The 16,506-nt window shown below is 36.9% G+C and overlaps 1 protein-coding gene across 1 annotated transcript; it reads left to right on the plus strand.

Moving 5' to 3' along the window:
- Window positions 1-1,347: 1,347 nt before the first annotated feature.
- Window positions 1,348-8,663, plus strand: LOC104883871 (phospholipase D delta). The gene is made up of 11 exons (XM_010668436.4): window positions 1,348-2,183; window positions 4,071-4,485; window positions 4,577-4,693; window positions 5,052-5,246; window positions 5,340-5,606; window positions 5,865-5,933; window positions 6,029-6,176; window positions 6,276-6,424; window positions 6,507-6,665; window positions 6,828-7,028; window positions 7,763-8,663. The coding sequence occupies exons 1-11, from the start codon at window positions 1,651-1,653 to the stop codon at window positions 8,054-8,056; spliced, it is 2,547 nt and encodes an 848-aa protein (XP_010666738.2). The 5' UTR covers window positions 1,348-1,650; the 3' UTR covers window positions 8,057-8,663.
- The last annotated feature ends 7,843 nt before the right edge of the window (window positions 8,664-16,506 follow it).

The raw sequence follows: 16,506 nt of genomic DNA on the forward strand, positions 1-16,506 counted from the left end.
CTTGGGACTTTCGTGCGCATGCCTCTTCCCAACACAACATTGCCTTCTACCTCCTCCTCATGCCCCAATGGGGCTTCTTTAGTGGTAGGCGCAGACACCTCACCTCTTTGGTCAGCCATTTCATCCTCCACACTCACCCACATGTGGCACATCCTCCACACATGGCATTGCATCCTTATGGTTAATAAGATGACAAGCTGCTAAGACACAATCCTTCCAAAACTTCATAGGCAAGTTAGCTTGGAATCTCAAAGTCCGAATAACATTAAGTATATGTTGATGTTTATATACCACACATCTTTCTTTGCTGTATTTGGAGTTTTCACACAAGAAGTATCAAAAAGCATACCATTGTCCGAAAAGTAGGGACGCAAACAATTCAATTTCAGTGTCATTGTCACTTAACCCATTTGATTGTTTGACTAAATTGTCTATCCACCAAATTAAAGCTACAAAACAAAGAAACATGGTTTCAACTTTCAATTGATTATATAATAAATAGATCCATAGGCATCTTGAAAAATCATCTACTGTTGTTAGAAAATAAGAATCACCATAAGAGGAACAAGCCCTATCTATAGGGTCCCTACAAATCAAGGTGTATGAGTTTAAAAATCTTACTAGCACGACTACTACTAACAAAAAAAACTAGATCTTGGTTGATGTGCACGAAGACAAATCTCAAAATTATCTTTATTGCAACTATGACTAGTATTAGTAACACAAGGAAAAACACATAAAACCTTTATTATTCGATAGATGACCCATTCATTTATGTCACAAATCTATAGACGACTCTTCATCTACAATCATGATCTTCACTTTTGGGACACTTTTGGGACACCTTAATGTCACCTAAATAAATCAATTTCACCAAACACTGATTATTATGATAACAATTTAGAGTCAAACTCTAATTTTGATAGCTAACAAATAGTATAAGAGCAGACAACTAACCTAATTTTTATTTCACAAAAAGAACGGTCACAACCCTAAGTGGCCGGAGCAACGTCTACGATATGCAAACCACAATGCAAAATTAAGAAAGAGACATTAACCCAATACGACACTATTATTTCTTATTGAAAAACCTAAAAAAATAAAGTTTTTAGCTGGAAGTAACCGTGTCAACCCTTAATGTCATCTATCAAACTGACATTATCTCAGATTACAATCGAGTCAACATTTGATGATGCATTGATGCTGTTACATACATTTATAAAAGATGTATACAACTTTAATTGAATAACCATAAATCCCACCAATATATTTGGAGTTGAACTTCTCTTCCAAAAACAGCCACATTTTCTCCCATCAATAATTATATATAGATTTACATTAAATAATCTCACCTAAATAAACTCAGCCGTTTAACAAACTTTTCTCTCTCCTTGCCACGTTTCTCTCAATATTTGCCTCCCATATCTAACTTACAAAAACTTTCAACATTTTTTCTTCCTTTCAATTTTACTTCTCTTCTCCTTTCCGTCAACTTCCCACCGGTTACCGGCTGGGAACCGTTGACCACCACTTCCACGCTCACATTCATATTACACAACCACCGGTAACCTCCCCCTTTTCCGTTTCCACATTGTGATCATAATAACCAAATCCTAACCGTTGAAAAAAAAAAAAACATTCAACACCAACATGATAGAGAACGTGAAAGGGAGTTTCAAACGTTCGATCTACCTTCATGGTGATCTAGACCTTCACATTATAGAAGCACGTTGTCTTCCCAACATGGACCTCTTCTCGGAGAATTTCCGACGGATATTCTCGTCGTGTCGCGCACCTTTTTCTAGGAAGAAAAAGGTGTCGACGACGACAGAAGGAAAAAACCACGGTCCCGATCTTAAACTTCCTAAAAATAAAAAGATCATCACAAGTGATCCTTACGTAACGGTGAACCTAAGTGGGGCAACCGTTGCACGAACACGCGTAATTCCTAACTGTCAAAATCCTATATGGGAGGAACATTTTAGTATTCCGTTAGCTCATGAATTGGCTGACATCGAGTTTAAGGTAAAGGATGATGATGTTCTTGGTGCTGATATGATTGGTGTTGCTACAATCCCAGCTTTATCGATCTGTTCAGCCGAAGAGATTGATGATTGGTTTCCAATACTTATGGACAATGGCAAACCCCCTAAGCCTAATGCTGCCATTCATCTGCGCCTCAGGTACATGCCTCATTTTTATTTTTATTTCGAATATTGATTTTAAACTGGTTGTTAGTCCGAGCAATGTGCCAAATTTTGAAAGAGATGACATGACATGACTATATAATTTGTTTTTGGAGAAATTTAAGTAGCAAATATAGAAACGAGGTTTGAGTAGAATGATAATACTCTTGTGCAAATAGTCCGATAATTTTTTTTTTTATCTCATGGTTTAACCATTAATGTCTCCATTTCTAAATAAGTGCGATAATTTGATATTTATGTTTACGAACTTATAATTTTGACCATTAATGTCTCTAATTATATATTCGTAGAAGTTAAAAAAGTTGATATATATATCATGAAAATATTCATTATTACAAATCCAACATTTTATATAATCAATTTTGTTTTTAGATATTAGTAAAAAATATGATCAAAAGCAAAATGTGCGAATATTGCAAAATTAAATATATTGTGAATAAAAAGAACCGAGGGAAGTATAAAGAAGCATTATTTTTTTTTTTTTTTGACGGGATAAAGAAGCATTATTAGATAATGTAGAGAGAGTGTTAGATAAGCACATATGATCAATGATGTAGATTAAATTTGCTTTATTAATTATAAATAGAAGGTGGTTGTTTTACGAATTTACAGCCCTGACTTGGACCATAAACTTCTGAACATATAATTTAAACTTCTTAAGCATATACCGACTATGGCGTGTGATTGTTTAGTAGTGTGTACAATTTTGGATGACGTGTGAATGTTTGGTAATGTATAATTTTGTATTATTCCTATGAATATTTGCTTTTAGATGCTCTCTTGACGTATTATTTTAGAGAGTTGAAGTAAGATTATATTGTTGATGTGGCGTCAGTGTGAAGTATATGTTAGCCAATTTAAAAGTTTTTAAAGTTATTTTTGAAGCATTTAAATATTTCTATATTTCACAAATTTTGTAACGATGATTGATAATAAACCCAAGTTTTACTCTTAATACGATGTTGTTCTTATGAAAATGATATGTACCACCAGTCCACAAAGACAGACTGTTAAATTAGTAACTTCCTTTCAAATATCTTTGAAAACTTAAATGAATAATATCTCGGTTAAAACTTAAATGTTAGACGTTTCATCTTTGAAAACCAAAACAAGAACAAATGAATAATATCTTTTTAAGAAATGATAGCAACTTAGCCATCATCATTTAATTTAAGTTAAAAAAGAAGAGGGGGGAGTCGAACCTATGACCTATTGTTCACAGCACCTCAATCTTAATTACTAGGCCAAGACATCCTTGACGATCTACCCACATACTCAATATGCATTCTAAGCATTTTAAAGAGGGTTAAAAAGTGGAGAGGAAAAGTGAGCGGATGGTTCTTAGCACAAACTTTAGAGAAAAAGTAGATAAAAAATTCATCTAAAATAGAATGAAGCAAAGATTTTGGGACGCAGAGAATACGATTTTGGACCTTGGACCCATGTCATAATAACTTCGCCTCCGTTTGGTAGGGCGTAAAACATTTTTCCGCAAAACTGTTTTCCTCTATTTTCAATTTTATATTGTTTAGTTGGCAAAAGAATGTAAAACCATTTTCGCTTGGGGTAAAATTACTCTCCCAATGATGGAAAACAATTTTTCTTTCAAAATGAAGGGAAAACTTATCTCTCTTGTACATCACTACCTCCTTAATTTTTTTCCTTTCATTTCATCATTTTTCTTACATGGAACCAAACAACGGAAAACTAATTTTGGAATTGTGTTTTCTATTGTAAATTGTTTTTCATGAAAATTATTTTACACTGAAAATATTTTACTACCTACCAAACGGAGTCTTCATGTGTTAATATGAGACAGTTTGAACCAAGACTAGCTTTAACTATACTACCAAATTTCTACAGATTCCTTTCATGCAACGCCAACTTGAGCATTGCAGATGGCGATCACAGTGTGAGGCGTAGCTACTTCCCTGCACGGCCAGGGGGAAGGGTGACATTGTACCAGGACGCTCATGTAGCAGACAACGAGCTCCCGAAGATTGAGCTGGAACAAGGAGTGGAGTATCAACATGGAAAGTGTTGGGAGGATATATGCCATGCTATTGCAGAGGCACATCACTTGGTGTATATTGTAGGATGGTCGGTGTACCATAAGGTGAGGCTGGTAAGAGAGCCTACTCCTGGAAGGCCGATACTGCCTAATGATGGGGAGTTGAGTTTAGGGGACCTCTTGAAGTATAAGTCTCAGGAAGGTGTCAGAGTATTGTTGCTTGTATGGGATGATAAGACCTCCCACAGTAAATTCTTCATCAACACGGTGCATTTCTTTCTCAGATTGTGTCTTTTGTGCTTGTGTTTTGTTACTGATTGATCTTTAATATGATTTTTTCGGCTCTCTTACATTACAGCAAGGTGTGATGCAAACTCATGATGAAGAAACGAGGAGGTTTTTTAAGCATTCTTCTGTCATTTGCACTCTGTCACCCCGCTATGCCAGCAGTAAGCTTAGCATTATCAAACAGCAGGCATGCTTTTGTTGTATATTAAGATTATTTGTCTGCTGAATTTCATTCTTGTTATTGTATGTGCTTATTTATATGACTTATACTGCAGGAATCCAGGAAGATTATTATACTGTAGGAAACATCACAACTATATCTAGTCTTGCCTTTTATTAGTCAGTTGATTGTTTTACATCTACCTAGCATTACATGATAAGGTTGATATTTCGAGTTTGAGAACAGTGAACTGATTTCTCGATCTTCAATTCCTTGTTAGACTTTGAGACGAACATAATATTTTTTCTTTGTTGAATCTGCTCTTCTTTCATTTCTCTTTTACAAATAGATTGAGATTGTTGCTTATGACGATGTCTGACTTCAGGTTGTCGGTACTCTGTACACGCACCATCAAAAATGTGTTATTGTGGATACTCAAGCACCTGGAAATAATAGGAAAATAACAGCTTTCTTGGGAGGCTTAGACCTTTGTGATGGCCGCTATGACACCCCAGGGCATCGTCTCTTTCGTGACCTTGACACTGTTTATAAAAATGATTACCACAATCCCACACTTGATGTGAGCTTCTGCCACTCAAAATGCTTGTTTCGTTTGGAGCTGTAATATATTACTTTCATCAATCTAATAGTAATTTTTATATATTTATGATAGGGAAGTAAGGGCCCTAGAGAACCATGGCATGATCTTCACTGCAAAATCGAAGGACCAGCCGCATATGATGTGCTCACTAACTTTGAGCAGCGATGGAGAAAAGCCACAAAATCATCCATTAGACGGAAAATCAAGCATTGGCATGACGATGCCTTACTGAAGATAGACCGTATTTCTTGGATACTTAGCCCTTCAAAATCTGCTTCCCCTAATGATCTATCACTACGGGCTTGTGAAGAAAATGATCCTGAAGGTTGGCAAGTTCAGGTAGCATAAGCTACATGTTAGCTTTAATTAAGTACATGTTGGGTTAGCTACTAACTCCATCATCCTAGCCAAATCTTCTTAATTCACTTTTTGCTGTTTCTAAAGTCCAAAAATTACATTCTCTCAAAAACTGAAACAGATTCTAAAATATCTCCAAATTTGGCCAGAAAAGGTCAACCAGGAAGGTTTAGATGGATGGATGGAGTATTTAAATGAGCAATTATTTTTATTTTCTTAACTAAAACTTTGGTGATGCAGGTTTTTCGGTCTATAGATTCAGGGTCAGTGGAAGGTTTTCCAAAGGATGTTCAAGTGGCTGAATCGCAGGTTTGTCTACAAATAATTTCACATCAGTGTGAAATGATAGCTTTTTGAGGTTGAAGCCTGATATTTGTATACACTTTTCCTGTTTTCATTGTCAGAACCTGGTTTGTGCCAAGAATTTGGTGATAGACAAGAGCATCCAAACAGCTTACATTGAAGCAATCAGATCAGCTCAACATTTCATATATATAGAAAACCAGTACTTCCTCGGATCATCATATGCATGGCCATCTTACAAAAACGCAGGTCTGATTTTTTGGTTTATGATAATCTTACTGTTGAAGTTGCCTATATGTCTAAATGTATTTATGCTATTGGTCATGAATTCATGATTTTTATTTTCAGGTGCTGATCATTTGATACCAATGGAGTTGGCACTTAAGATAGCTAGCAAAATCAGAGCGAAAGAAAGATTTGCAGTCTATATTGTCATCCCTATGTGGCCTGAGGGTGTTCCTTCCTCTGCTTCTGCTCAAGAAATTCTTTTTTGGCAGGTAAGAATAAGCTGCACAAAATATATATTATGACAACATATGTCGTGGACTGATCAATCATCATATGTGCATATTTTGACAGGGACAAACCATGCAAATGATGTACAATATAATAGCACAGGAGATCAAAGCAATGAACCTTGACGATGCACACCCACGAGACTACCTAAATTTCTATTGCCTTGGCAATCGCGAACCAACCCTGGACTTGGTGGATTCAGGCCATCAATCATCTAATGGGGTAACACTCTTTAAGCTCTTTGGTTTGTGACTTTTAATTATATATTTGGACTTTGGTTTTCAGGCAATACTGACAAGGGTCTGCAATGTTAAACTGCATTCATTCTAAATATTCTTTACTACAAGAAGAAATATGCTCATAGTTTTTGTCTCTTTCTCTCAGCTTTCGCCTTCACAAAAGCACCGAAGATTCATGATATATGTGCACGCCAAAGGAATGATAGTTGATGACGAATATGTGATATTGGGTTCAGCCAACATTAACCAAAGATCAATGGCTGGTTCAAGAGACACCGAGATAGCTATGGGTGCTTATCAACCGCATCACACCTGGAGTAGCAAGAAAGGACATCCATTTGGCCAAGTTAGTAGTAACCAAATCTAATCCACATTATTTCATATTTACTTTTTTTGCTACAATAGTTTGACATTTACATTATTCATACACTCCACTTTGACCATCTAAAATGATTTATCACATGAGAAAAAACAGAATCCTACCAGATCTTGCTCGATTGGGCTCAATATATGTATTCAAGATATAAAATTCTTTATAAGTTATACTTATCAATGATTATAATATCTAAGAGCATAACCAATGGTTAGACCAATTTTAGGGGTCACCAATTATTTTATTACTTTCTCTTTCCTCCACCTCATTTATGCCCAACTTACCCAAAAACCCTTATTTTTTTACTCCCAATGGTTAGACTGATTTAAAAGATTATTAAACTCTCTCTCCTACTATTTACCATACCCCAAAAAATTAAAACTAAATTAACTAACCCAATATACTCTTGCCACATGTCCACCTTTATATAACTTTGGCTGACAAGTTTTTGGGATGAACGGTCCATCCCAATGCCCAGTTCATCTTCTTCTCTCTTCTCTTTGTACTCTCTCTCCTATTTTTTATTATCACTTTTTCCCTCTCTCTCCTCATGAACTCCCAAGAGTCCAACCACTGGGTATGCTCTAATAGTCAAAGTATCACATTAATGAGCGTGATAATCAAACAGTTGCAACTAATAATAGGATCATAGCGTTAGAATATCATCTGAAAGCTAATTTCCTTCGTATGCTATTGTCTCGATCCAGGTATACGGGTACAGAATGTCATTATGGGCGGAACACCTAGGAGGGTTAGACGACCTCTTCAAAGAAGCCGAAAATTTGGATTGTGTCAGGACTGTAAACTACATAGCTGATGAGAATTGGAAAAAATTTGTAGCTGATGAATATTCTCCAATGCAAGGCCACCTCCTTAGATATCCTATTTTTGTGGGTAAGGATGGAACAGTACAGTCTTTACGTGGGCACGAAAATTTCCCAGACGTTGGTGGTAAGGTGCTTGGAGCTGCTAACTCGCTTCCAGATGCTCTCACTACTTGATAAGTAACTCTTTGTAGCCTGCTTAGCTGCCCTTCTTTGATGTGCATATACACACTTGTGTACAAAGTTTACATGACATATAACTAACACATGAAAAAGAAATAGGAACCCAGTTATTCTTTTTCATTTATATGATTTTGTTTTTCCCTTTTCTCCCGACGTGGTTTCTGGTGATGGTGGTGAAAGATGAGAAGATTACATTATGTTAATAGATTTTTTTTTATTTTATGATGCAGTAACAAAGATGTATACTGTATAGAAGAGAGTAAATACATTGGGGTTTTACCCTCTTTTTCTACTGATGTTCCAGATTTAGCATTGATATCTATATTTGCAAAATTTGGATTTTTTTGTTGTAATTGTAACACACCCCCCCCCCCCCTCCCCCTTCCCTTTTTCTCTCAAAAAATTTGGTGATCACTAATCAGTTGTATGCAATGGATCTTAACCTATTTTGTAGAGGAGGCCGAGTAAATAATTAAAAGTTGAGCAGTTAAATTTTTTTAAAAGTTGAAATAAGATACTTAACATAAAATTTTATGGCCACAAACAATTTTTAGCTAATGTAATTGTTTTAAACACCTAAACCTCAACAATTAAGTTTTGTTGTCCATTTATTTTTTTGACAAGTACTAAAAGTAGTTCAAGAAATTGAAAGAGTAGTTCATTAATGAATGGTGAGATTTTCAAGAAATTGAAGGGGTAATTTATGAGTAACTCATATTTTAAGAAAATCAAGTATAAAATTGCTTACTTGTAAGTCTTTTCTAAGTATTTTATAATTAAGTTGTTGAAAGATCATATCTTCTGTTGCTCTAAAGGAGTCACCGTCTAAGTTAAATGAATCAGTACCAATCAAGTTAATTAAGTCACTTTTAGACAAAGGGCCTTTTTAACGTAAAAGTGTCAGTTCTATTATAGGTGACCCATTTAAGGCAAAAAAACCTTGTGTCTCCCTATAAATTATTGTAATAACTAATACGATATTAACTATATAAGATTTTGTTATTGCTTTCTTTGCTCATAATTAACAAAAGAAATATAAAGTAACATTCATATTACACCAATATTTTTTTAAATAAAATTTTACTTTATAGTTAGGAATACATTTTGACAAAAAAGAAAGCCCTGATTAGATTTGGATACATATAAGAAAAAGAAAGCATAGGAAATATAAGTGGACTTCTCAAAATAACATAGGACAAGAGATATTGGAAAATAAAGAAGGAAGAAAGAAAACATTAAGTAAAGAAAGAAAACTTGATTATGGTTGGGGTTAAACCTTGGATCTTATGTGCGCACTTGGATGTTTTGCTTACCACTATACCACATTACTATACCACATTGCCACACCTCTATTCATTCACTTATCTGCAATTTTCTATCTTGTTGTATGGCAGGCGGAGTATGTGTGATTTGCCAATCATTCTACCCCATTACTCAATAAAGCCTAAGATTAAGCGAGTATGGTGATATATAAAAAAGGTAATGAGCTTCTATTCATTCAATGTGGGAATTAGGTATTTTATGAACAAAGACAAACAAACAAATACTCTTTGAAGATGTCTAACTTTGAGGCTCTTTTCCAACAGCTAGCAATGCTTCGCAAGAAAATGAGAAGTGACAAATTGGAGCTGGCGCCCCACCCTGGAGTTGATGCTCCTCGGGGCGAAAACCACGTTCTTGTCAAATTCCGAATTCATATCATCTCGAGCATGCAATCTAACAACGATGCAACACTCCACATTGAAACCTCTATATTTTGTGTTGTTTAAGTCATGTCACTTTAACCAAACAACTTAAAATAGGGTAACATGAATCAAATCGCGCAAATACTCTAAATCTCCAACATTCTCCTCCCTGATTTTCCTCTCATTTTGTCTCTTTAATATAAATTCTTAGAAAATTAAACTAGTTCTAGTTACCAGCAAGATTTTCGAGGGCAAAAAAGATCTACAAGATTTCAACTTTTTTTTCCCCACGATGACATTTAATCTTCCAAATTTCCAATCAATCTGGCAGATTTCTAAATTATAAGAGGAAATTGTCATATCATCTTCTACAACTCAAAGTGGAGAATTTAATGGCTACCAATTACCATATCTCATAATTTGGGGTTTGATATATTGTGTGCCGACGTAGTATTATTGCTTCACTAATACAACTAAATTTGAAAGGAATGTTTTCCGTGCTTTTCTCATTCAACTCTTCAACATAATATATAACTCATTATGCTATGATTAAGGCTATAATTTATGAAACTAATTACTTCCTCCGTTCCATAATAAGTGAAACACTTACTATTTTAGAACGTTTCAAAATAAGTGAAACATACCTTAAATGGATAAAAGAAAGTGACAAAATGATAAGAGTGCCCATCACAAACTTGTTTGGTTTGTTTTTCTCTCTCCTCCTTTTGATAATAAAAAGGGTATTTTATGACTTTTTGGCTTTTGAAAGTGATGTTTATTAAATCTTGTGCCCAATCCCTATGTTTCACTTATTATGGAACAGAGGAAGTATACACCAAGATATTAACAGTATATAAGAATATATATGCATATATTCTAACACACCCCCGCAGTCGAAGCGGGAGGAGGACGAACACTAAGGTTGTCCCAGAAGTCTTCAAATAAGATGAGAGGAAGACCCTTGGTGAAGATATCGGCATTCTGATATCGGGATGGAACATGTAAGACGTACAATTGACCATGTACCACTTTTTCACGAACAAAATGAATATCCATTTCTATGTGCTTGGTGCGTTGATGTTGAACTGGATTACCAGAAAGATAGATGGCACGGACATTATCACAGTAAACTAAGAGGACAATGCAATTCAAGAAAAAGGTTACGAATCCAGCAAGACTTGGAGATAACATTTGCCACGCCTCTATATTCGTCCTCATCACTGGATTTAGATACAGTCGGTTGGCACTTAGAGGACCACAAAATCAAGTTGTCGCCCAAAAACACACAATATCCGGAAGTAGAGCGGCGAGTATCAGGACACCCACCCCAATCAGCATCAGTATATGATATAAGAGTGGTAGATGAGGAGGGATAGAGATGTAAGCCATGATCCAGAGTACCCTGAATATAACGAACAATGCGTTTGAGAGAGTGCATATGCTCGGTGCGCGGGTCATGCATATGTAAGCAAACTTGTTGAACAGCATATGAGATATCTGGCCGAGTAAAGGTGAGATACTGAAGAGCCCGGTAAGACTATGATAATGAGTCGGATCATCATATGGAGTACCTGCACTAGCACTAAGTTTCAATTTGCTATCAACTGGAGTCAAACTACTGATAAGTGGACTTTATGTTCACTTATTTGCATTTAATTTAGTTCATTTAGATTCATTTTAGGCCATTTAGTTTCCTTTTTCTTTCCCTTTTTCATCATTTCTCATATTCTCATGTTTAGCATTTAGTTTTAGTTCATTTGCATACTATTAGGTTGCATATAGGTCATTTCATTTGCATGTGCATTCTACCCCCCCCCCCATCTAATATGTTCTTGGAGTGTTTTGAAGCAAGATAAGCAAGGAAGAGGCTCCAAGCAGGGGAGCGGGCGCTCCTGAGGAAGAGGAGCGGGCGCTCCATATTAGACAGAGGCAAATGGCAGTAACATGGAGCGGCCCAGGAGCGACCAAGGAGCTTGCGCTCTAAGGCTGGAGTAGGCGCTCCATGTTAGAAGGAGTGGGCGCTCCGTCGTAGAAGCCTGCCACTAATGGGCAGAAGCATTGGAGCGGCCCTGGAGCGAGGCTGGAGTGGGCGCTCCAAGCCTGGAGCGGGCACTCCATATTGGCAGGAGTGGGCGCTCCAACGCCCAGATATCCCGATTCTTTTGTTTCGTGTTTTACAACTTATCCCTTATTTCTACGGGGTATAAAACCAATTTTGAAATAATTCTGGAGGAGCTTTTTTCGGAATTAATTAGTCCTAATTAGAGAGAGAGTTCTTAGCTTAATCTAGTGAGAGAAAGTAGATTTCCATAGTTTTGTAGCTTGGATTATGACAAAAATTATGGTTTTTATGCAAGATCTTCCTTTGTTCTTCATGGTTTAAGTAATATCTCTTCTTCTCTCTACTTTTTATACTTTTATCTTTTTATTTATTTAAGTTTTGTCTAAAATTAGTTTAACCCATGTTTAGATTTTAGTTTTTATCTTAATCTTGATTTAGTTGGTGTGTTGATTGTTTAGTTGTTCATGTTTGTTTCTCTTTCCCCTTTCACTAGTATTATTATGATGACTATGATGATTAGTGAGTAGTTAATTAGTTGGGGGTTGGGGTGAAAACCCAACCATGATTGATTTTGATGTTTGAATAAGAAGTTAGGGGTTCTTTGGGTTCCTTAATCGATCAATAGCATAACTATTATCTACTTGCATTCCAGAATTAGGATGTTTGTTAATTGATGCTTTAGTCAAGTTGAGAGAGGAGACTAGAGTTGATGTTTATGTTATTTTCTCATTTAATTGCTCATAAGAGTGAGAATTGAATGAGGGTTTGTTGCTTGATCCTTCCCCCTATATTTCGCATTTCTTACTTCCTAAATCATGATTGGATGGTGTTTATCCTCTTCTCCCAATGTTTTTATCAATCAATTTATTGCCCAATCATTTAGCATTTTCTTATGACCTTAGTTATTACTTACTCTAGTTCTTAGTTTGACAAACCAAACCTTTTGCTAAATCTTCGTCTTAGCTTGCAACAATTAGCAACATTAGTGTTCTTCTTGCTATTCCCTGCGGATTCGACCCTTACTTATCACTTTGCTCAGTCTAGTGATCTAGTTAGGTTTGTTTGATTAGGAGGCTAGTGACGACCTAGTTTTTCCTTTGTCAACTACGCTTACAGGTAGCCATACCAGCACGATCAATAATGTCCTCGTCATATTTGCGTTGTGAGAAACGACCTACCCTTATGACGAGTAACAGCAATGCCGAGAAAATAATGTAAAGGACCTAAATCCTTCATAGCAAGCTCTGAGTTGAGATGAGACATGATAGAACACCGAAGAGCATCAGATGAAGCTGTGAGGATAATATCATCAACATATAACAATAGGTAAGCCATCTCAGAGCCCTTACGATAAATAAACAAGGAGTTATCAGAGATACTATTATGAAAACCAATAGAAGCAACAAAATCTGCAAACCTCTTGTACCAAGCCCGCGGAGCCTACTTAAGACCATATAAACACTTTTTCAGTAAGCAGACATGATCAGGATGATTTGGATCGCGAAAACCCATAGGTTGATGCATGTAGACTGTTTCCTTGAGTTCCCCATTTAACATCCAACTGATGAAGAGGCCATTTCTTCGAGAGAGATAGACTGAGAACAATACAAATGGTAGCCGGTTTGACTACCGGACTAAAAGTATCACCACAATCACAAGACGGGCTTTATGCCTCTCAAATTCACCATTAGCTTTTTCTTTATGAGCAAAAATCCACATAGATCAAATAACATTCACATTAGGAGGACGAGGTACTAACTCCGAGGTCTCATTTTTAATTAGAGCATTAAATTCATCATCCATGGCCATTTTCCAATTCAGGTCACGTAAGGCAGCTAATGTGGTGCGAGGGAGGGGAGATTTCGTCACTGAAGTATGGAAATTATACTTGGGATTGGGACGGAAAATTCCTCTTTGGCTGCAGGTCACAATACGTGAGGGCTGGGTGGAAGAAGGCTGGAAATGAGATGGGCCAGTAGGAGTAAGATTAAGCAAGCTAGCTAATAGGCTTGATGGAGGAGCGTTGGAGGGAGAAGAAGGAGAGCTGGACAAGCTGCAGGGCCCAGGTGGAGGAGTGGGAGTAGAGGGTGTGTTAGGGTCAAGGGAGGGAGTTGGGCCAAAAGGAGGTGAGTGTGGTGCTTGGATAGCAGCAGGTAGGGGTGTCAGCGGACTACGAAAAGTCCAAAGTCCAATCCAGTCCAGTCCAAACTTGTCGGACTGGACTGGACTGAAAATTTTTCGGACTGGACTCGGACTCAAATTTTCGAGTCCAAATGTTTTTGGACTGGATTTGGACTCATCCCTTTGGAGTCCAATAAGTCCAGTCCAGTCCAAAAATATTTTTATATATAATATATATTTAATACATATATAATGTATATTTTAAAAAAATTGATACTATTATTTAAATTTTGAAGTTTTCAACCTTCCCTCTCTAAATATTTCAACTGGCGCTAGACAATTTACTTGGCGCCAGCCTATTGCACTTAGCTCCATTTGTTAAGTAAGTAAATTATACTAGCAGTACTGCAGTAGTACGCTAGTAGCCGACTAATTCTATCTCACTTCGCTCCTCAGCCCTTACTACTCACTTCCTCTTACTCTTCATTTTATTTCTACCTCGCAGTCTCGACTCTCGCATTCTCTATTTCTCCCACAGATTAATTCTTAGTCTCTCTACTTCCTCTCAACTTAGATCAAGGTAAGCATCTAATTCAACTTTTTATTCATAGTATTTTACTTTAATTTAAGCTTTCAATCTAATTTGTGGATATTGATAATTGCATCGGATGTCAAATGCTCAAGTATCTCAAAAAACGTTGTGAATCACTGAATCTAAATCGGGAAAAAAGGTATAATAATCGGACTGGACTGGACTGGATTCGGACTCAAGAAAAAATTATCGGACTGGATTGGACTGGACTCAAAAAATATTTGGAACGGACTTGGACTCAATTTCTCGAGTCCAAAAAACTTTGGACTGGATTCGGATTTGGCAAAGTCCAATCCAGTCCAATCCACTTACACCCCTAGCAGCAGGCTGGGCCAAGGGAGTGGAATTCCCACGCTGGGCCAGGGGAGTGGAATCCCCATGCTGGGCCAAATCAGTAGGAGGGGAGTGAGTTTTGGTGACTATGGGCTGAATTAAATGATGCACCAAGTAAGAAGACAAGTCATCATCTAAAAAATCATAGGATGTAGAGTTTGTGGAATGTAACTTAGCAAAGGGAAAAACAGATTCTTCAAATAATACATGACGACAAATGATGATTTTATTAGATGATAGATCATAACATTTATAGTCTCTATGGTTGGGTGGGAATCCCAAAAACACACACGGAGTAGAGCGGGGTTGCAATTTATTGATTGTGGTGGAGGGATAAAGAGGATAACACAGGCACCCAAACACACGAAGATGAGAGTAAGAAGGATCCTTTTGATATAATAGTTGCAGAGGAGAGGAATGGGCGAGAATCTTACTGGGCAAAATATTATGAAGATATGTGGCCATTTGCAATGCATGAGGCCAAAAGGATGGGGGTATAGATGCATGAACAAGAAGAGTGCGCATGATATTATTGATAGAACAAATTTTTCTTTCGGCTTTTCCATTTTGGGAAGAAGTATGGGACATGAGAGACGGAAAGACATGCCATGTTTCTTACAAAACGACCAAAAAGAATTATTTTCAAACTCTCTCCCATTATCACATTGAACAGTTTTAATATCACGTTCAAATTGAGTTCGAATATATGTTAAGAATACATCAAAGACCTGTGACTTTTTGGCTAAGGGAAAAGTCCACAAAATCTGGTAAAATCATCCAAAAAAAAAAGCACATAATATCGATGTCCCGAAGAACTAAGCACAGGAGAAGTCCAAATATCACTATGAATAATATCAAAAGGCATGGAAGTACATGAAGGTGATGAATAAAATGGTAATTTTATTTGTTTGCCCAAAACACGCGAGTGACAAATAATAGAACTACTAGTTCGGGAACATGAAATGCATTTATTAACTCGAAGAAAATCCAAAACATTAACTCCAGGATGACCCAACCTAGCATACCAATGGGAAGAATCAAGAGCCGCAAAGGTAGAAGGAGAGGTGGAACCAGTGTGTGTGGTGGTGATAGGATAAAGATCTCCCTGTCTATCACATCTCATTATGGGGACCTCCGTCTGAAAATCCTTCACGGAAAACCCAAAAGGATCAAATTCAACAGTGACAGTATTATCAGTGGTAAATTTGCAAATAGATATTAAATTCTTAATGAGTTGGGGAGCATGAAGGACATTTTGTAAAGCTAAAGGAGGATTAGGGGAAGATAATGTAGTGTGACCGTAACCACGAATTGGAATAGAATGACCATTTCCAACAATAATACCATTTTTATTGCTCAAATTAAAATAAGATGAGAGCGTACCATTAGTGGAGGTCATATGAGAAGTAGCACCAGTGTCAGTGTACCAATTTGCATTAGGCGGAGTGAGAGACATAGTGTGCATAGCCGCTTCAATATCCGTAGGAGCATAGGAAGAAGGTGTTGTAGTAGTATAAGCTTGTGGAGGACGTGACCCAAGTATCCCAGGCTGCTGCTGATATGGGCTAGAAGGAGGGCAGGCCCAAGTAGTAGTAGGATAAGGACGAGGAGGAGGGCCTAAGGCCAACTCCATGCACTAGCTAGCTTGTGG

This window comes from Beta vulgaris, chromosome 1 (genome assembly GCF_026745355.1).
Source record: "Beta vulgaris subsp. vulgaris cultivar EL10 chromosome 1, EL10.2, whole genome shotgun sequence".
In the NCBI taxonomy this organism is placed as follows: domain Eukaryota; kingdom Viridiplantae; phylum Streptophyta; class Magnoliopsida; order Caryophyllales; family Amaranthaceae; genus Beta; species Beta vulgaris.

Bases quoted from the DNA above. Each gene is read 5' to 3' on its own strand.
- LOC104883871 (XM_010668436.4), top strand. From the start codon at position 1,651: ATGATAGAGAACGTGAAAGGGAGTTTCAAACGTTCGATCTACCTTCAT. The intron at 4,486-4,576 runs GTGCATTTCTTT...CTTACATTACAG, and splicing joins GTAAATTCTTCATCAACACG to CAAGGTGTGATGCAAACTCA. The intron at 6,666-6,827 runs GTAACACTCTTT...TCTTTCTCTCAG, and splicing joins GCCATCAATCATCTAATGGG to CTTTCGCCTTCACAAAAGCA.